At 46.0% G+C, this 26,547-nt stretch overlaps 1 protein-coding gene across 2 annotated transcripts in view; it reads right to left on the bottom strand.

Annotated features, from left to right (window-relative positions):
• The window catches only part of agbl4 (ATP/GTP binding protein-like 4), a 304,739-nt gene that overhangs the window by 4,459 nt on the left and 273,733 nt on the right, over nt 1-26,547 (bottom strand). For both annotated transcript variants that reach the window (XM_036521635.1, XM_036521636.1), the window contains exons 7-11: nt 22,679-22,768; nt 20,231-20,345; nt 18,119-18,230; nt 11,538-11,690; nt 7,473-7,635 (exon numbers count right to left, since the gene is read on the bottom strand). In XM_036521635.1, coding sequence (XP_036377528.1) covers nt 7,473-7,635; nt 11,538-11,690; nt 18,119-18,230; nt 20,231-20,345; nt 22,679-22,768 — 633 coding nt within the window. The remainder of the gene's footprint in view (nt 1-7,472; nt 7,636-11,537; nt 11,691-18,118; nt 18,231-20,230; nt 20,346-22,678; nt 22,769-26,547) is intronic.

Below are 26,547 nucleotides of genomic sequence, written 5' to 3'. Positions count from 1 at the left end.
TCTCGCCTTTCCTGCTAATTCCTCCACCCGTGCCCCCTCTCCGGAGAGCGGCCGGGGAAATCAGAGTAAATCACCAGACGCCAGACAGCCGGCTCTAAACTCATTAGCAGTTTATTCTCCTGCTATACGCCGCGGCCGCTACGGCGCTACTGCAGGGCTCTGTGCCGGCGGGCCTCCCGCACGCCACGGCGAGCGACGGCGGCGGGGTCAACCGAAATTCACATTCATTCCGAGCACGTTGACTTCAAAAGTCCTTAACGCGTTGGAAAGACAGGGTCAGAGGGACACCTCGAGTACAGAGCGGCAGAGATAGGCTGTAATGAGCACGCCGCTGTAAGTGGCGGCTCTCATCGCTGGGAAGGAACAGCAGGCGCGTTGCTTGCTACCGCTTATTCCATGCAAGTAGTTAAAAGTTGAAGCTGAAAGTGAAATGACCAAAGTAGGCTGTATTTTACTTCTGAACGCTCCACATTCCAATCAGCAGAGCATTTTCCACGGTTAAGGGCTACAGTAAAACAAGGTCTCTCTGATACCGGGGGACGCCAAGGTAAAGGATGTAAAGCCTCCCTGTCATTGGTGCGTGAGGCGTTTTAATATCTCGTCAGCACGCGCACTCGATCGATAGCCGCCTCTGTTGTGACTCAAGGACAAGCCTCCGTGGGGCCGATGAGGCGATGAGACAAGAGGGACACAGACGTTCCTGTCGTTTGACGGATGATTTGTTTATGGGGATGTTTATCTGCTTTCGCTGTCATACCCGCCATCCAAACAGACGGACAGACAATGATGCCCCAATGACAGGGAACAAGACGCCGCGGTCCTGAGCGGGCCGTCCACTAACAAGCAGACAAATTGGGGGACATCGCCACCATCAATACCATCAAGTGACAGCCCTGCCACCGGGGTGTCACAAGAGCCAATTAACAATGCTAATTAAAACGGTAAACAGTGATTCACAAAGGGACCATGTTTCCCCTGAAACCACACTCCCCCCAGCTCAAAATATACAAAAAGACCCTGTGTCCCTTCTCCACTAGACAAATTAAAGCAATCTGCTGATGTTAACCAAATGTTAAAACAACAGCAAATGGAAATGTGTAGTTCTACTTTATTCCTGTGACTTCTTGCTTTGGGGATCATTAAAACTTTTTAACTACTTTTAATACTTCTTACATTCCCCTTGAAGGTTCCACAGAACAGCCTAGAAATTTCCACAGGTAGCTAAGCGAGAGCTAAGCACTGTGAGGAGGTGTAATGAAGCATAAAATGAGTTGAATGAAGCAGCTCAAAGCAGGAAGGCAACAGAGTCTCCTTGATCAGTCTACTATGGGAGAACACAGCTGTTCTCTTCAAACGCTGGGGGGCCACTAATGATGCTGCATCTGCCCCTCTGCCCTCTGACATGGATCCTGACATCGGAGGGAGGACATGAGCAAACAGCACCTTCCACACGTTACCGGGCAAAACCATTTCAAAAATCATACTGGTATCGAGTTTTAATGTACAATCAATCAATCATTTTCAGATATTCCAAGACTTAAGATTCAATATATCATTTTAAAAATACAGACACATTCACATGAAAAACTATGCAGCAGTCGTCAAGGAGCTGAACAAAAGACTGCTCCTCTTACTTGACTTTCTGCCATGGATGTTCTTCAAGATACCTATATTTACACACACTCAATCATGCATAGACGAAGGCATGTACACCTCAGACCTTATTAAACAATCAAATGGGGCAGCTAGTGAGCTGGTGATACATGTTACTTATAAATGAGCGTGTGTATTCAACCAGCCCCACAGACACCTACTCTGACATGGAGCAGCAAGGAGAATGAAGGCCTGACTGAAGCTTGTCTCAGTAGAGCAGAGGAGATCACTCCTTACCACTCTGATGGCTGTAGTGGGTGGTGGATGGAACAGTCAACACATAAACAATCCTGTCATTTTCATGTCATAAACCTCTCAGAGAAGACGGCTGTTTGGGTGCTCAGATGCTCTCAGATACTCTTTCTCTCCGCTTCCTGCTACAAAACAAAGCCCTAAGATAGAAAGCGAAAATATGGTTCCCATAATTCCATTTTGGGGGATCCCATGCATCACAAGTCAGATAATTCCCAAAATCCAGTTATGCTAGATATTCAATGGGCCTTTGATTACATTCACCAACATGTGGAACACGCATTTATTTGATGCTATCTCTACATAGGAGTAGGGAGTTTCCTTATTAAATTTGGAAGAAGGAGAACTCATAAGAAACATTTCCAATGCTGAAAAACAGTCATCCAAGCAAGTCCCTGATTAAGGATACACTCTGTGGATAAAATACTTACTATTCCTACTCATTGTAGCTTTCATGCTAATGAGGTGAGTAAAATCCCAGGATTACACTCCTAGGATAATGTTACTCATCTGCTTTTTTTGTATTGTCCAGTTATTTTTCTGCCAAGTGCTGACTACAAGAAGCACTTTAATGCTTCTTCTATGCCAGAGGAAATACTTTATTGCACAACCAATGAAAATTATGTGAATCAATAATTAAAGTTAATCTGTAAATGGTTTCATTTCGTTGGTGCATTTCATTGAGTCTACAGCTGATGTTAAGTAACTACATCTGAAATACTTGCTAATCTATTACAAAACAATAGCAGTTATACAATGGTTAATTAAAAAACAGACACTACTTTTGCCTAATCTCCAATGTTTACACGCTCATTGTTATCAATTAATACCTAACTCAGACCTGTAACATCCAGCATGTTTTCTGGGCAGTTCTCCTATTCTGATATGTCAGCATGAGATTTTTCAGAATATTTTTGCATACACCTATGACATGTTGTCATGGTAAACTCTTCCTACAGACAGCTGTTAGCCTGTGCTGTACTTCAGCAGTGGCCCGGTGGGGTTGTGATTGATGTAAAAGCTGGCAGGCAGCACAGTGCTGCCTGGTTCCACTTTGTGCACTTGTTCCCTGCTTTTATGCGTACCGAACATCTTCAGGACAGCACAAAACTTCAGCGAGGCGATACCAAGCTAAGGGTTTGACAACATGGCTGGGCTTGATTGAGTGAGATACTTTTATACTGCTACACGGGGATAATGGGTCTTTCAGTAGACGTCTGGAGCCTAAAGGACAGGAGAAAATGGCACGCAACCATAACATGGAGCTGTCTCCCATCAGCCCCTCAGAGGGGAGCAGCGGACTTGTTAACTTGTCAGAGTAGAAAGGGCACTGCAGAGCCGATTCTAAAGAATTGAACGCCCAATCAGAGCACAGCCAGCTCAAGCCCTATTTTTCCCTAATCTTCCTTTAAATCAAAGTGAATGAGACGCAGACATGTTCAATGCAGGCCGCAGCTAGAAAGATTTGAAAGTCATCAAGTACGTTTCTCCATCAGTGCGTCAAGCTGGGTTTTGAAAAAAGATCCCAATCTATCAGCCTTCACCTTGTCTCTCTATTAATGGTGTCCTGACATCAGGAAATACTTCCTCATTAAAAAGTCAAAGTTTACAGAGGAAAATAGAACAATCTCAAAATAAAGAATTCTCCACCCCCACTTGGCTCTCTACAACATGTACCATCAACCTTTGCTGTGGCTGACAGAGAAGGGGGGGAGTGTCCTGTTGATGATAGATATATCAATTTGTACACCTCTTCTCGATGCTTTCAGGCGTTCACCATATTGCAACTGGGCCTGTGTAGATATCAGAATCAAGACATGACAAAGACATAATGTTGCTAGGGGAAATGTTGATGAAACAGGCTTGACAAAACAAACCCTTTACCCAGTGCAGTGACATGGAGATGCTATTGTTCACCTGAGCTAAGTCCTGATTCACTGTGTCCATTTAAATTTCTATATTTGGCTGGGAGTGTGTTAAATGTGATGTCCTGACTTAACTCCAAATCTAGCCTTCTCAAAATGACCAGCTCCTCATCCCCTACACAAGCCTTTCTAATGTCAACCCAGGTTTTCAGGGCAAGAGACACACTCATCTGACCTACCTAGTTAAATAACGATAAATAGATGAAACTTAACTTCCACATTTAAAATTTCTTGGGACACCCTAGGGGGTGTTTCCAAAAACCAAATTCCCCACTGCACTGTTATGAGCCATCACAGCAAGCCAGCATTGGAGCCTACTAATCCCCTTCTCACAGCTCCTCAACAAGATCTAAGTACTGGTCCCTTCCTCGTATTCTCTGAAGACTTCCAGAGATGTGAGGGACTGTGGCTGAGATTTCTACTAGAAAGAATTCAAGAAAATATATTCAGTGCTGTAGAGGACTATGGAGCAAACTGTTTTTGATACTAGTTAAACATTAATTCCTACTATCAGAAATACCCAGAAAGCAACAGGATGTTGTGAGTACAACACCATGTTGGTGCTCAGTTTTAATTCTCCATAGCTGCCGTGCATAATGTGGAACACATTCAGATCTGCATTGACTACAGGAGCACCCAGACCAAAAGCTAGCCTGATTGCTCCTGTCCATACGACTTTCTTCAGTTCAAACATAAGCAATATTTACGTAAATACACAATATACACTAATAGTGGCAGCTATTAGGTTATGCCAGAAGAAAAACCACCATGGCTGATGCCGGCAAATACAGAGAGCTTGGAGAATCTGCTCTGAGGAAAGGATAACGCGTGTTGTGACATCTTTGGGCCATCTTTCCAATGCATACCCCTTTCAGAACACAGGGAGGCACTATGTGAAAGGCCTGCATACACCACTAGGCCCTTCCACTGTGTTGAAGTGCAGGTGGTAAGGATTCATTAAGTGCTATGGAGTATACCCATTGAAGAAAGAACGGTGTGATCGAGCAACTCTCTGTGCAGCTCTCTGAAAGCTCCTCTCCTCCCCCATAGTCGCTGTGCACTGTGATCAGGGACTGTGCAGCCAGAAAGGTTAAGATTTCAATTTTGAAAGGTGCCGGCAGCTTTAGCAGAGGAGAAGGGAGAAATTAATAAACAAGTCCAGGTAATTATTTATTTTTCATGAATTTGTTTTTTGGAGTGGGGGGGGGGGGGGGGGGGGGGTGCAACGCGGAAAGGTCTCCGTTGATGATTTGCACGCTCGATAGACCCGGTCACTGGAGCGGAAAAAGTGACATGGCTAGCGTCTTCGACCCGTCTGACCCCAATCTCTGCGCTACACAGAGTCCCCCCGCCGTCTCCCTCCTGTGCGGCTGTGACATTCCCCCTCCCGGGCCAGGCCCCACACAGCCTGTGGGCCTGTTTCAGCCTGACCTTCAACAGCGGTGCAGTCCTCCCTCCACCGTTGGTTCGGTCCCCTCCTCCCCCCCGCCCCGCTCGCCCGACAGCCACCAGCCGCGCTCGCACTGCAGTGTAATAACTATTAAAATGTTGTGCCATTTAGTTTAATACCTTACCTCATCCATCTTCCTCTCTGCCACGGTGCCTTTAACAAAAGGCAACCGAAAAAAGGGTGGTAAACAGAGCTGTTCGGAAAACACAGAGAGAGGGATGGCGGTGGGGCGCTACAAGGTGGTTACCATGTTAGTGTCACTGACTTCTCATTACTGCACGTAAAACGCTACACGTACTGTGTCAAGAAATCCAGACAGAGCTTGTTAGAAATTTGTCTTGAGGATGATGTCTAAAGAGAGGCTAGCCCTTGTCATCATCATTTCTGACTACGCCATGTTCAGTGCCAGGGCTTGCTCTGTGCATGTGCAGCTTGACTGTGCATGAACTTTCTTCCGTATAACACAGCTCTTTTATATGTGAGACAACTAGGAAACAAATAAAACAATGTTTTCAAGGAGAGGAACATCACAGGTAAGTTATGACTCTTTTTGGCACACAGTAAATTGCTTTTTTTTTTCTTGTAGCCATCCGCACTCCGGCGCTAACTGAAAATAATCCCCTGGCTGCAGAGTAATTCTACATGGATGGGTTTCTTATTATAGGGAGCAAGCCAAGTAGGCCTTGGACTTGACAGTTCAGTGGAGCACTGGGTGGGAAAAACACTGAGTGAAATGAAAAGTTACAGCATCAGTCAGAGGCTTTACTGCCCTTTTGATATAAATACTAAATAAATAAATAAATGCGGGCCCTGTAAATAAGAGCCGCTGGCAGCGGGCTGTCTGACAGAATGACACCAGGGCCAGACATACAGGGAGACACATGTAGTTGCTGGGCCTTCCTGCCACTAGAGGGCACTTGGACTACACATGTCTCCAGTCAGACTGTGCGCGCTAAGGGATCTACGTCCCTACCCTCTTTACGGAGGTCTGGATCTGAGGCACTTTCTGTTTTTCCAGCTCAGAAAGTAGGTGTTTGTTTTTGAAATTTGTACCTTTATTTTCTATTTCCTCTGCATAGTATGTGGAGACTCTCTTACACCCAGCCTTTTCAAAACGATATGAAATTGCAGTTGATTTGCCAACTAGTTATCTTTCAATTGTGCTTTCATTCCTGGCAACGATAAAAGCAAAACCTGTCTCTTTTGTGCACAAAATCAATCGTGCAGTACCCTCCTCCCCCAACTGTTACTATATGTCTAGTTTTACATGAGTGAACAAAAGAAGGACAACATGTATGACTGGATCGGAGTGACCCGATAAACCTGCATTTCAGGCCTCTCTGTTGATCGAGCCTCTGCCACAACAATGACTCCTGGAATAATTAAGAAATCAATGAGCTACCATCTCCTCCTAAATGAGAGGCTGTTACTGTACGGGCAGTGTGCAGCTGGTGCGGGACTACAATAGGCTGACATTATCACCCTCGGCCCTCATTATTGAGCTCTAAAGCACTGGGTTACGTTGCCTGGTGTACAGACATTGGGGAAAGATAATTTCAGAGCCCCAGACAGCCGCACAGTACTGGCTTTTGTCTACAGCAGAGCAGCATTGATTTAGAAAACCAGGCCTTTTGTAGCCCAGCGTATCTTTCTCAAGAGGACACAAATTCAATCCAAACCAGGATATCCAATCGCTACTTTGCAACTGGGCTCCCAGTGAAATTTTGACTTGACACTTGACAGATTTATGTATTCACAGTTATACCAAGAACAGTCACGATTTGTACCACAAAAGCACTAGATTAGTGCCCTGGGACTTTGTTCACTCCACAGTGCAGAACACACACACACACACACACACACACATATATACATACACACACACAATCTGCACAGTGTCATTTCCCTCACGGTCAAGCAAAAGATGTCCCTCTACAGTTTTACACCAATCAGTGCTACATTTCAACAATCACAGGTGGCTATGGAGAGCCTCTTTTCTAGCGAGTGGTATACTTGTATCAGTGTTGCCATCCATCTGCCAAAGCCTGCAGCAAAAAATAGCATAAATGTGGACAGGGGAAACAAGGTGTTCTGCAATAAAAGTTACTCTCCGGTGTCTGAAGAACTGTCTAGAGGGAAAGCACATTCTTCCCAGTGTAAAGTAAAGTCTATGCCTTCCTCAGAAAGGATACAGGTGTCCTCTGTGTAGGGCACAGGTGCACTGCTGCCTGCAGCCAGGTAGCTGTAGAAGGAGACCTCCAGTGTGTAGCAGTAGGACGTGTCGTCCAGCAGGCCGCCCAAGAAGCGCCGGCCTGTTCCTGCCTTCACCACATCGCGGTTAAAAGATGTGCTGGACTGTGGAAACAAAACAGCACAGAGAACCACACGGCATGTCTTTACAAGGGAAACAGGAATCAGTACTCAACAACCTCCACAACACCTATCAAAATGAGTGTCTCCACACCGAAATGATATAAATACAAAGAGACTTTAAAGGCAGAAGATACGAATGGCCTTGCTTACTTCACAGATACAGTCATTCGGGATAAAACTGTGTGCTTTGATCATAATTCTGATTGGCGCACTTTGGTGTTTGTAGTTTTCCATCGCTTGGCTCACGACAGTGTCCTTGCAACCACAGAACAGCCTCATGTCCTTCACACCGATGCACAGCCACTGCGAGCAGCTGAATTCTGGCCTGCGCTGGCTGCGGTGCTCAGTCATTGTGCCACAGTCTTTTGGCCGTCCTCTGTCGTGACTCAGTCGTGACGTGTGTGTGTGTGCACGGGAAACCCTGTGCCCCGTCACCGTGAGCCGGACGTGAGACTGCCATGTCACTCAGCGGTGCGACCCCTGTCTCCCTGTCACCCAGTTGTCTCATAACTCCTCAGGACAAAAAATCAAAACACAGCTCACTCACAGAAAAAAACAGCTCCATATTAAAGGTTTGTTCTTTCTTTCTTTTTTTCCTCTGTCAGAAAAACCTTAAATAACCTGTGGACAATTTCTGACATTTTTTTTCTGTTCATAAAAAGTGAAATATTGTTGAGGTGCTGAAAGGCTCTCTTTTTGTAATGTTAAAATGATTCTGAGAGCTGTGAGCATGTCATCACACAGAAAAGGTTATTCCTCTGGCTATGTGTAACCAGCGCTGCCGCAGAACACCCCATTTGCTTGATGGTGAAGGTCAGTTTAGCAGGGTGTTACTCACAAGAGCTGAGGGGATCGCAGGCATTTAGACAGAAAAGTTAGACTTTGATATGAAGGGCACATCAGGTCCCAATATTATCATATTTTCAATTCTGTATCCGTTTTAATCAAAAGAAGCTGGTGAGGGGTTTATATACACATACATTTATTTACTCTCAGAAAGGTGTTTATTTTAAAAAGCTATGTGTGCTGATGGTACTTTCCTGTAACATGCAATAATTATTGTCCTGACAGTGATATACTGACCTAACATTGACAGCAATGTTAGCCCCATGCGGAGTGTACTCTTCATCTCTCTCTCTTTGGCACACACAAACACACACATGCACACACACACACACACACACACACACACACACACACACACACACTCTCGGGCAGGCACAGCGGTAGAGAGTGACACTCCTCAGAGCTGGCACAAGGTAAAAGTGGAATAATTCTAAGACAAAGATCTTCTCCATTTTGCTCAAGTGGGTGTCTGCTGTTGGTGCTAAGATTTATCCAATCCTGCAAGCGCAGATCTGGAAGCCAAAACAAACTGTCCCTCCGAACATATTTGCTGAAGATGAATCACAAGACGGGGCCCCACTGCCTCCATCATAAGTGTGGCCAGGAAGGCTGAGGAGGCAGCACACTCTCTACCCTTCATTTTCATTTTCTTTTACAGTCTGGAACAGTGGGGAGATGGAGGATTATAGTACATTGTCATTTAGCAAACACTCTTATCCAGAGCAACTTACATAGGTTACAATTTCTTTTTACATGTTATCCATTTATACAGCTGGGTATTTACTGAGGCAATTCTTGCCCAAGGGTACAGCGATAGAGCGCCAGCAGGGAATCGAACCAGCAACCTTTTGGTTATGAGTCCTGCTCCTTACCACTATACTACACTGTTGATACAGAAATGGTCTTAGCTAAACTTTGGGTCTACTACCGTGCTGCAGAATACATTCCTGTTCTCCTCCGTTCCCTGGGTCATAACCTCATGCACAGGGCTGAGAGATGGACCCGAGCCCTGAGGCCATCGCCAACACAGGGAGCTTTACTCATCTGCCTCTGAGCTCCCACTATCGAGCGTGCTTTCACCTCAGCAAGACACTCAAGCTCCCATTGCAGCCATCCAGTCAGAACGCTGTCATCTCCAATGCTATATTGGACAGAATATAAACCTGAGTAAAACTGTGGAAGCCAAATCAGTTCCTCATTTTAGAGGCCTCTTGTGAATGTAATTCTAGCCTATCGCTTAGGTGTGAAAAAATGCAGTGAGAGATTTGTTTAGGTTCACACTAGTTAAATGCTATCCATATGTTGTCCTCGATTTAAGAAACACAGTTTGTTTTGAACTACATGTCCCACCATGTAAATATACACCTCCAAAACTCCAAAACTGTTGGCCAGCATAAACCTATTCAACTAATGATAAGTATCATGGACTGTAAACTAGTTTATTATTGTGCAATCAGAAATAAACGTGTACCTTTTTAAATCTTTGAATAATAAAAAAACAATACATGTTATCTTAGTGAAGATTTTAGCAATTACAATTTTTTAAGAACACAAAACTTAACATTTTAACAGCAACACATTGTTATTGGCCAAAGCTGGCTGTGCAACTACCTACTACAAGAAGTCCTATATCACACCAGAACTACTGTACATCTTGACCAGAATGTGATTCTTACAAAATCCATTTGCCTATCAACCACTTCAGGTGGGGGCTAAAGGTTGAATTCCTCCAATTAATTTGAGTTTCACAGTAGCTCCAGTATCTGCATTCAGAGAGTATATGGAAGCCCATTTCAATTCTGATAGTGTACGTGGAAGTTTTCTAAACAAAAAGGCCCATTATAAACTATGTTGAAATTTTAAAATATATAACATTGCTTTAACTAAACCTTGATCATTGCACACCTCAGCACTTAAACCAATAGCAGGGAAGTTGAATAACAGGATTCAATGCAACTTCTGTCTTTGAACATAAAAGTGACCCTTTGAGACTTCGGAGTATTGTTCTCTGAAAAATGCTAAATGATTTAATTCAATATAACCATTGTCATATTATCATAATCACCACCATGAAAACAAAAATATCTAACTGGAGCTTGAAATAATTTTAAAACTAATCAGCAACCCTAAGCCCAATTGGTTAGGGATTATTTAGCTAATTGGCACACTTGCTAATCAGGGAAAACAAATGACAACAGGTTGGTGATCAGTTTAAAGATGAGATTTCTGCATCCTCTGTTTAAGCTCATGAGCTGGCATTGACTTTCCTTTTTCGTTTAAAGGGGGAAATTGTGACTCCTGTGTTTTAAACTCAGGAGACCATAAGCCTTGGCCTCCGTGCAGCACAGTAAGAGATATGAGTACCTTACCAAGCTAAGGCCTACGGTCCTCAGCTAAGGAAACTAATCACACACCTTCAATAGTAAATGTTCTTCTGCTTAATTATACTTCAGAACTATGCTACAATAGCACAGGAGAACTTCAAGGAATCTAAGGAAATTCAGGTTAGCATTACATTACATTACAGGCATTTAGCAGACGCTCTTCTCCAGAGCAATTTACATAGTTTTCAATTTGTATATGCTATCCATTTATACAGCTGGATACTTAGGCAATTCTGGGTTAGGTACCATACCCAAGGGTACAACAGCAGTGCCCCAGTGGTGAATTGAACCAGCAACCTTTCGGTCCTGCTCCTTACCACTATTGCTGCCCCAGCAGCGTGCTGTAGGGGGCCTGTGAGAAGGGCATGCCACTCTCAACCAAAAATCGAACCCAGCACATAAGGTACCGTGGCATCAGAGGTGCAGTCATGAGGGTTCCTGACGTCCCAAGCGGGCTTGATAAAGATCCCTCAGAATGCATCCTAAATGACACAGGGTGATAACCCTGGCACCCTGCACAAAACCCTGCCTCTTATTTCCTCCACAGAGAGAGAGCCCTTTCTTCTCCACCTGAATGTGTGACATGCAACGCACGGCGAGCTCTCCAAATGCGGAGTGACAGCGGCGGCGGCGGCACTAAGGTGGAGCACTCACGAAGGAGAAGTCCGGCGCGTTGTTGCACAGCAGTCGGGGGAAGACGGCCTGCCTCTGGACGCGCTCCTCCTCCTCGAACACGTTCCCGTACATGAAGCCATTCATCATGGTGGAGTGGGCGTGCACGTCAATGTAGAACTCCAGGCTCACTTTCTGCGGGGCAGAGCGAGAGGCTGACGCTCAATCACGCCAGAAACAGGTGCCACACTGTGCAAATTATCGCCCCTTGATTGGAAGTCTTTCATGAGACAGATGTTGCTAGTGGTTTTTAAGATGAGAATGGTTTACACATGAGTGGCTGCTTTAATTCAGAATTGTATCATTATATTAGTATAATACAGGGTTTGATTGATATTAGATGCTAGGTATACGTGGAGAATCCTAGCTGCGATGTAAGCAATCCCATAATCCTGTTTTAGTCAATGGTACTTCCCTAGAACTACTGAGACTACCTACCTACCTGGACCCACAACTCTCCCAGAACTGCTGCAACACAGATTCCCTTCACTGTAAAACCAGTCAAAACAATAAGCTGTACAGAAATAAGTCGTGTCATACAAATTGTTCACGTCTCGGAGCTCCCCGAGGAAGGCAACAGCAGCATATGATTGTCACCTGAAAGAGTTCTCTCTCAGCAGTGTCAGAGAGGAGGCAGAGAGTCTGAGGAGCGGGCCCGGCTCCCACAAGAGAGAGGTTCGCTTTCATCCGCAGAAAAGAAAGCGTAGCAGGTAGCGTCCCCGTCCGTCCCACACAGGCGAGAGCTGGAGGCAACCCAGGGAGAAGCCTACAGACATGCCTGCAATCACACAGCCCACGTAGTAGCGGGGTTTACCACCACTGAGGGATGGGCTGGCAGGCTGCTGCTCACACAGCTCTGGGAGCGCTTGCGAGATGTAAGAATAGAGTAGAAAGAAGTGCCACGCTCCTTCCTGCGGCACTCCTCAAAGCGCACCTGCTCCGGGGGTCTTCCTGTGCCTTGTTCATTAACCCTGTGCGCCAGTGCTTAGGGGCTCAGAGTGTGTTTTCTTTGGAGGTGGGCACAGCTTGCGCTGGTTTGACACTGTGGCGAGGTAACGGGTGTCTGAAGGGGACGCCGTATGCCAAGAGCTTAAACCGGAGCCGTGAGCACGACGGCAGGCGTGACATACGGAGGCGCTCCACCTCAAGGGCGATGGTTTGAGGTGGAGCGCTCTAATGTCTAAATTCCCAGCTGCTCCCACGCTACAATAGCCTCAGTAAAGGACTCCAGCTCTCTCCCAAGTCATGTACACACTGTCAAACTGTGATGCAGAAGTAATGGGCCTGATAGGCTGCCTCTCACTCCTCCTGACCCCTTGTTCTCCAGCACAACGCAGCACAGCTCAGCACCGCACAGTGTACCACAGCACAGCACAACACAGCGTTCCTTCCTTTTTCTGCCTTTCTCCCGCTCTCTCCAGCGCTCTCCTCTCTCCTCTCATTACACATTCTGTGGCGCAACTCGGCTCCCGGGGGTCGTCAGGCAGGGGGAGGGAAGGGGGGGGGGGGTGGAGAGGAGCCCAGGCGACGCGGTGCTTGAAATTCTGCTCACAGCCAAAGCAATTTCCTGGCGAGCGGCGCGCTGTCAGCTCCTCTGATGGCTGGCTGTGAAATATTGTGGCTGGGAGTGGGCCGGCAGCAGGCTCTGGCAGCCTGATGGATGGAGCCCAAGAGGAAGAGGGGGAAACAACAAAAAAAGAGAAAAAGAAAGCAAAACGCAGCCGCCATTAAGGCAGCTCCATCAGCCACTTGAAGGAGTTCCCAGGGTCTAATAGAGGCAAAAAGCTCTCTAATCGGCTGTGCTAACCCAGCTAAAAGGAGGTGGATAGAGGATGGTGGGGACAACAGGCTGGGTTGTTTTCCACACACACATTCATGCCGACCCTTCCTCTTGTTAAATCAGATCTCACTGTGTAATGCTAGGATATTTACTGGGTACTAAATTATTCTGGCTGAGCCTGCTTTGTTAACGGTGTAATTAATATTTAGGATGAAATATATGCACGGCCTTACTTCAGTGGCTTGATCCTGTACATTATAGAAGGGTCATGCTGTGTGGGCCAGGATAATATTACACAGAAACGCTCCTTCTCCTTACTTATGTGGTGTTTTCCTTTCCAAGGTGTGAAAGAGGACAGAAGCAGACTGACGCAGTTCGTGGGACCCCCACTGCATGGCGTGAGCCAGCAGTCTCCACATATTTGAATTGATCCAGTTCAGCTAACAGCTGATTAAATCCTGGGGTGAGCAGACGAGTTGACTTGTGCCTCTGATTACCACTTCAATAAAGCAATCAAGCAATTAGGCACCAATGCGAAAAGCAGAAGCCAGTTTACTGTCTGAAGATGCACAGGTGCATCCCATACCTGACTTGAAAAGATAAAAAGGAATGAGATTCAGACCTGTTTATCGTGGATCTAAAAGGGACGTTTAAGCGAGCTACTGTACCCTCCCATTCCATTGAAGGTCTTTAGCTCAGTTTTATTGAACTGGTGTTGCAGCAGTTTACTTTTAAGTGGAAGGTCAAATTAATTTTGTCTGGAGAGTACTTATCTGCTGCATATTAATTAGACCAGGCCTTTAAGGGCCGTAAATGTTTCGCTTATCTTTTACACGGCAAAATGGTGCTGATTTAAGCAGGATTAGAGACTTAGGAGTTGATTCAATCCACAAAGCCTTTAGCCATGGCAATACCTTTAAAAAATCAATAACAAATTCAAATCTTTTGTCAAAACTTGCAAAATGTTTTGTTTTAATTTTGACTCCTTACTTTCACATACAGTGAACTCATTATAAAGGCGGGGGCTAAGAACAAGTGTAGAGTGCCTTATTAGCTACTGTTGCCTAGCACCACATCAGACTAATAACAATCAGAACAAAATATTAATGCTGCTGTTTTTGATTCTGTTTTGTAGGACAATTCTCTTTGAAAATATATACAATATATTGTAAAATAATTTAAATGATGGTATATAGCATATATTAGCTACATATTTTAATTATTAATATAATAAATATAAAATAGTAGATATAAAATATGTAAAAATGATTATTTTTGTGTTCATGCATATCACTGTGAAGAGGTCCATGTATAAACTCCAATGTTACATTTAATTTAGCTGTCAGAACATTTCCACTGTCAGCCCAGGGATGAGGCTGGGACAGAAGTCGGCTGCAGGGCTCATCCCTTTCAGCATTCATTCCCACACAGCCACCGACTAATTGATGGACATATTTAGCCCTTTTTAACACAGAGGTGACTTGTAATCAAGCCGAACGGGCAGGCAGACAGCAGTCCGCTACGGGCTGTCGGTGGCTTCATAAGCAGCCGCATCTGTCTGGAGATCCCGTGTGCCAGGAAAAACACAAAAATAACTGGCTAAGCAGTCGGTGCGACTGACTCCCGTGTCCCTCAGAATCTACGGCCCCGCCGTTGGTGATCTTCGCTCCATTGTGTGACAAAATCGTCTTTAGGAGCGGCCACAAAGTCCCCGCGCTGCGAGGGCAAGCTATTTCTGCCTCGAACTGGAGGAGATGTTTGTGGGAAAAGGGGGAGTGATGATGAGGATAAATTGGCCGTAAATCTCGGAAATGTACAAGAAATAGGCTGATGACACCAAAGGACATCTCAGCAGACAGACGCTAGCTGCGTGTTCCCAGTGCACTGAATACGTACTGAAGACAAAAGCCAGAAAAAAAAAAAAAAATTACAGAAAGCAGGGGAGGGGATATTCAAGGTGCAATATCCATCTAGCCTGCCTGACAGCATCTAATACATTTGTTTCATATGGAAAATTAATTTTCTAATATTAAAAAGGTCAGAAATGAACTATGGCAATACGGGCCCTTTTGTCATCCTTAACAAATTATCCAAAATGGCGTTGTCAGATTGGTGGGGATACATTCGCCATGATGAATGTTCTTAGTAATCAGCCAATCAAAAACAATCCTTCTTTCACACTGATAAATGGGGTGGAAAAGCATTATTTTATTTGGGGGATGGGTCCATTTGTTTCTTTTTTAATTCCTTTTCTTTTTTCAAAACAAACAAAGAGCTTAAGAACAGACTATATTTACTTGATTCGCTTACTTTTTCCCCATTTTCATTTTATATCAACATGCACTTTCAGAATTAAGATGGCACATTTTTAAACAACGCTCTGATTTTCTTGCATCATTTTTTGTGCTATCAACTGCAATTTTTCCTGAGAAATGAGACACATATTACAAGATTTATCGGATGAGGTGCACTGAGCTGAAAATAACATTGTACAAATGAGAAGGCTTATCTTCCCACCCTCATAAGTCAGTCATTTTGAAAGATATCACAGAAAATCAAGATAAAGGTATGACTCGATTAGAAAGACCAGTTCTGTAGTGGTCTGGTGAACAAGTTTTCATAATTTTTTCCCCTGTGGTATCATTAGAGCTGACAGAATTAAATCAAATTCAAAGACTGACATATAACTTCTTATAGAGAACATCAGATATACGTGAGGCACAGAAGAAGAGCATTTTTTCTACGGCTTTCAGAATGCCATTGAGCCCTTTCTGTGTCCCCGAAAGGCCTTTGCCTTGAAATTCTTCAGGAGTCAAATATCTGATGGCAGCTTGGAATCCTAAATGTCTGCTACCATCTGCCAGCAGGAGGAAACACACAGATAAGGTCCAGCATGTTACCCCAGCGATGATCCTCGCTTGTTTCCTCAGACCGTGGCCTTGTACCCTCATTAGTGCATCTGCACAGTTGGAGACAAAACCGGATGAAGGGCGAGGCCTGTGGCCATGGAGCTGGCACTGGGATTGGCGTTTCAGTGTCCCAAATCTGAGTGCTGTGTCTGATGTGATTAGCTGAAATGTGGAGGCCCAGGCTTTTTGTGACAGGCCAGGCCGGGCTGGGCAGAGGGGAGGGCGGGGTATATTTTGGCACGCTTTCCCTGGGCGGGACAGACGGGACGTGTTGAGATCCTTGGGGATTCACACAGCAGCGAGGTGGCAGAGGCCCAGAAGAGAGCCCAACCTTCTGGGCAGGCACTCCACAGAGAGGTGGGCCCCCAGCATCTTCCACCCCCATGTTCCTGATTAGTACAGTTCTTCACACTCTGAATGAGATTCAGAAGTCCCCCACACTGAGCTAACTGGACTAGCAACTGCTCACTAGCACATAAATGAGGGTATATTCCAGATGGTCAAATACTGCCTGGTATACATTCAACCCCGTTGATGGTTCTACTGTCTTTATACAGGTGTCGTATGTAGATGAGTGCCTCCTTTGCACCCTGTATCTGCATGCAGGTGTGTGTTTGTGCGTTTGTCTTTTTGAAGGTGAACGCATAAGAGAGAGGAGAGAGAGAGTTTGTGCATGTGAGGAATATAGGTGTGTGTGAGAAAGGGAATAAAAGCCTGCATTTATGACAGTGTCAGATATGTGCGTCTGTCTATTTATAAGAACAATCATTAGAGGCAAAGTGTTTGTGTGTGAGGAAGGTGTGTGTATAAGATGTGTGTGTATTTTTGTGCACATGCATAAGAACCTGTGTGAAAAAGGGTGTGCGTGTGTGTTTGTGTGCGCGTTTGTGCGCAAGTGTGTGCGCAAGTGCGCGCGTGTGTGTGTTTGCGAGAGCGAAAGGGACATGAGCAGATCACTCTGCCATGAAGGAGCCCATCGATCAGCGTGTCAGCGCTCAGGGAAAAGGTTAAGCTGGGAGCCGTGCCCCTGTGCTCAGCACAACGGCCCCGGTCTTATCAGAATTTGAAAGTGCAGGAAAGGGCAGACGATTCCCAGGACAGGCTCTGACCTTCAGTAATCCTACAACCTGCGTTTCCACTTATAATTAACATGAAGGCGAAAAAAAAACGAAGCGCAGTTCTCCGACAAAGAAAGTGTAGGCTGAATAGACAATATGGACACCTGGCCTCTAAAACTCCCAGTGATAAACAAACGCGGGGAGTTGCTGACTCCGAATGTTACAGCAGACGCGCCTCTTCTCTTTGTCGCCTCATACTGCCACATGCTGAGGAGCGTTCCTCTGGCACTCGGCTAATCGGGAAAATATCCCAAACATTTAAGCTTTAATTAGACGACAGTGTGGATGAGAAACGCGTTGGTCAGCCATGTGTCTGGTATGGGGCGAGACGGTTTTCAGTTTGATGGGCTCCTCCCGGTGACTGATATGGCGCAAGATGCATTAATGTCTAATGCTTTGAGAACGGAGGATCAAACAGCGATCGCAATGTTTTGTATGAGTTGTATGAAATATAACCGCAATATCTGAACAGACATTCTTCAGATGCAAATGTGGAGCAGAAACAGCTGTCGAGTGCGTTTTCTGATCACAGCTGTTAATGAAAAAAGAGCTGCAATAAATAGCAGGCGTAAATGACATTCAGTACAAACAGCATGTGTATGGGGGAAGGAGGGCCTGCCGTGGGTACACACAGTAAGAGTGTGTTATGCACATGTGATAACGTAATGTGGAGTGTGTGTGGCCTCTGTAAATAAAGGGAGTGTGCATTCTGCGAGAAACACACAGTGTGAGGACAGCATGGTGGGTGGCACTCACAGGGTCTTGGTTCATGTGGACGATCAGCTGCTTGACCGTGTGCAGGGTGGGGTGAGCCCAGGGGGAGGGATCTTGCCAGTGGCGGTTCAGGTCGAAGCCCATCAGTGAACACCTGGAAAAGACAAGCCGGTCCTTCGCTCACCACAGACCCGCGCACACAATCACAAAGAGCATGGGGCACTACTTTGATACTGAGCAAGACTTTGATCACTTCTCAGCTTTATATATGTATATATATATATATATATATATATATATATATATATATATATATATAATATTTACTATAATGCTATTTTCATCTATGTTATTTAAACACCATTGGTTCAGATTGGCGCAAATGATACCCTGAAAAATTTTTATGTTTACATTTCAATGTTTACACTGGTTCCCAGAGATTTGGTCACTACATGGAAAGACTGCAGCTAGGTCCAGTTCACTTAATACCACCCTGTTCAGATTGTAATTAAAGGGTCGTCAACATCACACTGCTTGTGTTGTCATGGAGCTCACAGTCAGCCCATCCACCCAGGGCTCGCTGAAGCCTGAGCCTGGTTCAGAAAACACGCTGAACTCAGAATCAAAAGGGAGAAACAACAAGACATCAGACAGCACCTTTAGCAGCATCCAGTCGGCTTGCCGAGGCCTCAGCACTATTGACCGCTGACTGAGTATCCATGACTTTCACAGGGGCTTCTGTCAATGCCACCGTGTAAGGAGGCATGCTTGAAATACTAATCTGTGGTCAGCGCTGATCGATTCCCATCCCTTTCCCTGCGTCTCTTCGATCCTCACTCCAGACGCGCTCCGCTGCTGATCCGGCAGAAAGGCCAATCAGCCCAAACCTCCCCTAATTTACTTTACATTAATATGGAGCTGATCACCATTCACTGAAACCCGTGTCATTTCTCTGAGCTGATGAGAATGGTGCTTGAAGGTCAACAGTGCCAACAAGCGGTTTTTAACCCCTGTCACCGGCAACCTGCATCATGATAGCTCACCTCTCGCACTGTGGAGGGGGCCGAGCGCGGTGCAGAGGAGCCGACACTAGATGGCAGCAACGAACACAGTTTTGCCAACTCCGGCGCATTGGTATTCCTCATGTCCACCCCATTAAGTAAAGGCAATTATGGAGTGGGAAGTGGAAACGATGCCCATGGAGCCTGTGCCACTTGTTATAAACACAGACTGTGGCACATCCCCAGACGCAGCGGTGCCGCTGAGCGACGTCAAAACACGGCAAAACCCCCGGCGCAGGACGTCTCGATACAGCGTGCCGTGCGGCAAAGACAGGTGGTTTCGAACAAAGACTATGTTCATCAGGTAAACATAGGAGCAGGTGCAGTGGGCGAGGGACCCGGCCGGCCAGGGGCACCGGGGAATACGGCCCCCGGATCGATTCAGAATATCTGCAACAGTCTGGAGTGCTGCAGCAATTACACTCGGCTGAAGTGCCAATACAAAAATAAATAAATAAATAAATATATAAAACGCAGGAAGAAAAAGCAGCAGTTGAGCTCCCAAGGCTGGCGTTCAGAAATAAAGGGAGGAATAGAGAATGAGTGGGCAGATACCCCCATCGACTGCTTTCCATACATGCCCCCTCAACTTAATTCAAATCTATAACGCAAGAGTGACTGGGCCATAAATCTTCAGATGAGAGCAGAACGCAATAGGTGTGCCCGAAGAGATAATGACTCTCATTCCTCTTCTTCTTTTTCTAAAGCAGAGCAATTTATGCATGTGTTTTCGGGTTGCAGGCGTTTAATTCTAAATGGATCAAACCTATCTCGTTTTTAGCAGTAAATGTCAGATGGGGGGGGGGGGGGGGGGGGGGGGGGGTAAGCAGTTGATACAGAGAAAATAAACATATGCCAAGAAGGCCAATTATCGTAACTAAGCAAACAAATTAAATCCTTACATAAAGATGAATGTATGGCTAGGCAGGGCTCCAAGGTAAAAACATTTAAAGAGTATTAGATCCTCTCTAAGTTTCAAGAGTGCATTCTGGGCCACTTCTACAACAAACTAATACTCAGCAATGTTTAACCATGGCTTCATAACCACAGGCTGTCTGATCCCAGGCCCCAGAAGGACGATGTGTGGCCTTACCTGTAGTTGCCCAAGTAGACGCCATCAGGATTGAGCATGGGAACAATTTTAAAGACCAAATGATCGCGCAGGACTCGTGCCGCCGGATGCTGGCTGACCAGAAAGTCTATTATGCCTGTGTAAACATGACCATCAGAGAGACAATCAGAGAGATTATGGGCAGCGGATGCTGTGGTGTGTCATGATTGCACAGAATTTATGGGACAGTTAAACCAAATGCTGCTAGTGATGTGGATTGAATATTGTTGTAAAGTTGTAATTATGTATTACTGCATACCGGGGATTCGTCGACATGACTGAATACTGGGATATTTGTTTTTAATGGATGTTAGGTGTTCTATTTAGTTAATAGTTAATAAGTGAAAAAAATGAAATATAGACTGTATATGTTTTGTTCACACCTGTAAAATTCTGGGGTTATTTAATGTCCTTTTAACATAGCATCCTGCTATCTGTTCCTCTTGATTACATGGGTCATCTACTTCTAGTTTAACGGGATAATCTCTGAAGTTCAACTGAGAGAACTGCCTCAAGGTGGACTTATATCACTAGTGAGTATTTGTAGTTAAGCTGAGCTTTTCATATTTCAATGGTTCTGTTGGTCTTTGTGTACGGCAAAAAAAATCTCACAAATCCACCCATGGTTGTAAGCCTGACTTAATTGAAACAGAGGCTCCAGTTAATTGAATTTCTAGGAGTAAAAATAAAGGGCAAAAAAAGGGAAGGCATACAAAATCAGAGTGGAGATCTGAGACATTCGCCCATAGTCAATACAAATGAAATACAGCAGGCAGCGGGATAAAAACAGACAGCACAGACCTGATTAGCCTATAAGAGCCCAAATAGTGAGTGAGAGAGATAATGCTATCTGTCTCAGCTGAGAGGGAGAAAGAGATGTCAACAGTGCCGGCTGCCCTGAGGCCCCGCACTGCCCTGTACTGAAGGAGCAGAACTGACAGGTAAACAGGAAACAGAGGAGGGCAGACAGCCACTCCACCCCTCCCTCCCTCCTGCCCTGCTCTCCCACCCCCCCCCCCCCCCCCCCCCCCTCAGTCCCGCTCATTATCACTAATGGAGGCATAAAAAGCTCTCTAATTGAGTCAATGTGCTAGGCAGGGGGAGTGCGGGAGTGCGGGCGCAGGCTCGGGACTGCTCGCTCCCCTGGTTTAGTCATGCACATCTGTGTTTGGCCGGCTGCTAGTCCGCCCGGCCTCGTCCAGAGCCCAGCTCAAAGTCACACCGTCCCCTGTCCCCTGACGGGCGACAGAGCCGCGAGCCGTTTGCCAGGATGACGATTTTATGAAATGATTTAAAGTTGGCAAGCTCACGCACGAAACCTGATTAGAATGTCCACAGACACAGAGCGGCAGACAAAGAGGGTGTATACGGTCAGCCTGTTGCCTGGTTATTGAGGGGCTGCAGTTGGGCTAGCGGTCTGAGCAGTGAGAACACTGAGTGGATTTTCTCAGGTGGCTGTGATAAAATCTGTTTATTGCCAGAACTAATCTGTCCTCTATGCTGACCTCAACAAGGAGGCAACTGTGGGGTGACAAAAAAGGAGCAAAAGCAATACACTATTTTTCTATGCCTAGAGTAGCTCTCTGCTCACACACAACTGCACCAATAAGCCCACCCTTTACGCTGCACAGTAGAAAGGTGTGGGCATGCTTAAAACGTCACACTACTTCCAACAACAGGAAGTGGAATTACATTACGTTATTGGCATTTAGCAGATGCTCTTATCGCAACTTACAAATTTTTTACGTTACCCAGTAATTCTGGGTTGTACCTTGTCCAAGGGTACAACAGCAGTGCCCTTGCGGGGAACTGAACCAGCAACTTTTCAGTTACAAGTCCTGCTCCTTACCACTATGCTACACTGCCGCCATATTTGATATTGTTGGTGAAACCTTCCGATGTGTTCTCTCTGATGAATGAATCTCTGTCTAACAGACTGAATAACATAAGCCAGCGCATTTGAACCATCTTCACTTTCCCTGCTTTCGCTGTCCTGTCTGTGCTGTACAGGAGGGGGACTGTCTCCGCGAGCAACGTTACCCTTAAATGGAATAAAAGGCTTTTAGTTTGACACGATCACTAGACACATCAGTGTCTTTATAATAGCTCTTGTGGAGCTGCTGTCAAAATACAAGTTATGTTATGAGGGGAGTGCAGGCAGGATAAGTGGCGTTTTTATAATTTTCTTCTTGCTCATATTTTCTTCTCATTCTTTCTGCCTCCATTGAAATAGTTCCACACGCCTGAACCTCCTGTAATACCATCAGTGATTAATGAGCTTTCAGGATGATATAAGAAGAAGCCTCACTCACAGCGTGTTTGGAACTCGCAGGTGGGGTGCTTTCAGAGGGCGGGGGGATGAGGAGGCATACATCAGGGGTGTGCGGGGGTGTGCGGGGGTGTGCGGGGGGGGGGGGGGTCACGACTCACCTTGGCAGATGAAGGAGGCAGGTGACTCTCCAGGGTGCACGCGAGCGGTCAGAAACACCACCCTCTTCTCACGCTCTGGCTTTAGGTTGGCTGGGGGGAGACAGAGATGCGTGTCTGATGTTAGAAACACCTGGCTGTTAGACTGCCCAATGCATGGCTTACACTGGCATGGCTGATGACACAACATCTCTCTCTTTCTCTCAAAGCACGAGAGAAGGGGTATCTCATATTCCACAGACAGAGAGAAACATATTAAAGTCGTGCAGTGGAGAGTCCACCTAGGCGAAATAGAAGGATTATCCTGCAGTTACAAAAGACCTTGGATCTTTCACACTAAGGGGTCACTCTGCCCTGTATGCCCAACAGAGAGTGATGAGCAGCCATAAACAATTGAGTGTGAACAGGGACCCTCGTCACCTTGAATCCCAAACCTGCCCTCGCTAGCAGGGAGGATTCAGCAATCATGGCGTGATGCAGTTGGAGGCCGGAGTGTCCTGCAGAGCAGAGACATTCCTGGCAGCTCTGCTCTCTAGATGCGCACTCCACACAGCGCTTTCAACAGGGAACTGCATAATCACACGGCTGGAGAATTTCATACAAAAGAACTAGATTATGGAGTAAGAAAAATACAGTGTGGCATTGTACATGCTGATTGCAAGAAGAAACCCACTGTTAATAAATACACAATAATATGGAAATGCTGATGTTGTGCAAAGATTAGGGCACAAGCAGGGTCCAAAATTGAATTCAACGTAGGTGTTTTTTTTTTTTTTTTTTTTACTAGCATGCAATAATGACCTCAAGATCCACTTGGGAGATATTCCGCTCAAGGTGTGTGTCACAATTTACATGATGTCCATGACAGGCCGCTGAATTTACTGCATCATAAATCAAATCGGCCTTGATTTATTTGGTGAAAGGACCAAACTCGCACAAGGAGTGAGGAATGCTATTCAAGCTAATCAAATCCGATATGAATAGCAGAGCCACCGAACAAAAGGCCTCTCTACCTGCTATCCCGCTCATTCCTATTCCAGCTTTCCGCTGTATTCCGTGTCACATACAAGCTCCACAACGGGCCGCCTTTGTTCAGGTATCACAGTGTTCGCCTTGTTATCCAGTTCAGGATGTACCGCAGAAACATGAGTGTCACTCCTCATTTCCAAAGGGAGAGAGCCGGTTTCATTAGGATCCACACGGCTGAACATAGACTGCAGTGGCTTATTCGCAGCCCCACCGCAGCCCAAAAGGGATAGAGTCCCTCTCTCTCAGCGTCTACATCTGCCAGGACCCTCTACCGCAACAGACCGCCATGCCCCGCGTTTGCAATGCACCCCGATGGCTACTTAGATACCAGCCCTCACACCTGTGTCTGTAGGCTTTTTGTCTACATGGATGCTGCCATGAATAATGTTCTGAAATGAAAAATGTACAGCTTCGGCCACGCTGTTAACAAAGAGAAATCATGCGTTTGCGTCCTGAGAGACGCCAGCGGATGAATAAGTGATGGAGCATCGCCGCACACCAGAGGAGAAGAGGGGAGGACTGACACCTTGGCTGGAGGAATATCACCGCTACCTGGGTCGAGCGGTGCAGAGTTCACGCTCACTCTCAACCCCACACATGAATGAAACATTAAAGAGCCACATGCATTATTAATCTCCCATTTTGAATAATACATACATTTATCACTGGTTGTAAAAACAAGCAGGACCTAATACATTATGTCTCTCCTCTCAGTCCTCAGAGGTGGACACAGACGCCAGGGACTTGTGGGAAAGACTCTGGTGGAGGCGGTGGTGTGGGGGGGGGGGGGGTTATGAGGTGTTAAGGACTGGCGGTGACAATGGTGACATTTCCTCATCATAAAATCAAGTTCTGGAGCTTTGAGACCGATGGGGCCTTTCAGAAAAAGAGCCTCAGACGGAGCACCGGTGGCAAAGGCAAGCCTGCATTTGGATTTTTGAGACCACAGCAAATCAGTGAATATTTTTTTTCAAAGAAGTCACCGCCCCCACCACAGACAGCCAGTCTTTTAAACAGCAGCCTGGAGTAAGACGATACATTGATAAGAATGGAAATCTTTCTACTGCAGGCCTTTGGTAGCAGGCGCTGATTACAGTGCCCGGCCATGAGCAAGTATCACTGGCAGGCCTTCACCACTCTGGCATATCTACAGATTCACATCCTTAGGTAATGAAAATCTTCACTTGGAGCTGTTTCTAATCGGACTTCTGGTTACTTTTTATAACCTTAAGAGCTCCAATCTGCTAGTCAGCGGCTAATCTGTGTCACAGGTCCAAATTGCTGGGCCTTGGGATAGGGGAAAGCGACCATCATTCTGGCCATCACCCCTTGGCTGGTGGTCTGTCGTATGGGGGCCCTCTGCTCCCACTTCAGAATCGGGAAGCTGCAAGACAGTAGTATGGAGTCGCAAACACAAAGGCCCTGCCCTGGCTGTCTCCTGGGAGACGAGTGAGGCAGCGGTGGGAGGTCAATAATATTTTATGTCCCGAGTGGTGTTTCTCCACTCACACCATGTCCTAAATGACTCAAAGTGATTGTGTACTTCATTGCTATGTACAAAAGCTTAATATCTTATTGATCTGAGCTTCAGCTTGTGCTGAGCTGGGAAAATGCTAATTGGCAATAGGCACCCTTTTCCCTTTAATTCTAATTTTGTTTCCTAAGTCCTTTAAAAAAAACATGGGATGTTGGTGTGGGTGTGGGGGGATGAGGGAGGGGGGGCTGTAAACATAAAACATTATTCAATTTCTAAAAGAAAAGAAAAAAAGATGGCTTTCGCCTCTGTTTTTATTTTTTATTTTCTCCGCTGCCCTTCACAGAGACGAATGGCTTTGCCATTCAGGAGTCTCCGAGGAGCGGCCGGGGACTTTGCTGTAAATGTGAGTGCTTGCGTTTCGCCGGGGCCCGGCGCTCGCTTGTGTGTGAAATTCCATTAGCTATAAATTCCACCTTGGCCTCGACCCGACGCGACAAGGCTCCCAGTGTAAAACAATGGAGCTGCGGCCTGCGTACCGCTGCAGGCGGGCGGAAGACTGAGGGACGACCGGCTGAATCAAACACGCACGCACACACACACACACACACACACACACACACACACACACACACACACACACACACACACACACACACCCACACACGGCCCCTTCGCGTTAAAACCAACAGTCTTGATACCGCCACCACAAACCGCCTGGCACAAATCCGTGTGGAGTCTGAAAATGATGCTTAGGTAGATATATTTTTAATGCTAATTTGCTCCTAGGCTTCATCAGCGCGGTTTGTACAAGGCCCGGTGCTCGGAATAGATCTGCCGTGCGTGTTTGTGTAGTGTATCAGGAGTGTTGTTTGGTTCCCCGCTGTGTGCTCAGACCAAGCACTCCCCTGAAGCCTTCCTGCCTGCCTCAGCTCATCAAATGCGCGCAGCAGCAGCATCCAAGGCAGCCAGTCCCTGCAAATTCACACCTGCAATGGCATGGCTTCACCAGCAGGTGCTGCTAAAGATCAGGCCGGTCTCTCTTAGTCTCCAGTGTCCACCTGCTTAGTAACAACGAAGACAAGAGACTAGAAAAAATAGCTTTTAAAAAGAAGACAAATGTGCTTTGGAGCCCAAACTCACTTTTTTTTTTCCTCTTTTTTTTGCTGCATCAGTGATTCCGGCTCGCTTTATTTTCGCCCAGCATCTGAAAGACAACCTGCTGCATTTGTGCATGTGTTCTGTCCGGTCCAATTCCCTGTGATCGGCGCCCACACACTGCCTCCCTTTTCAGACAATAGCTAAGGCAGACACTGCGAATATGACACACAAAAGTAAGTCGGAAAGTGTAGAAACAGGAATACCTCTC

Source organism: Megalops cyprinoides, chromosome 2, assembly GCF_013368585.1.
Source record: "Megalops cyprinoides isolate fMegCyp1 chromosome 2, fMegCyp1.pri, whole genome shotgun sequence".
Taxonomy (NCBI): Eukaryota; Metazoa; Chordata; class Actinopteri; order Elopiformes; family Megalopidae; genus Megalops; species Megalops cyprinoides.
Note: the sequence above shows the minus strand (reverse complement) of the source record. Positions and strands in the feature narration are given on the sequence as shown.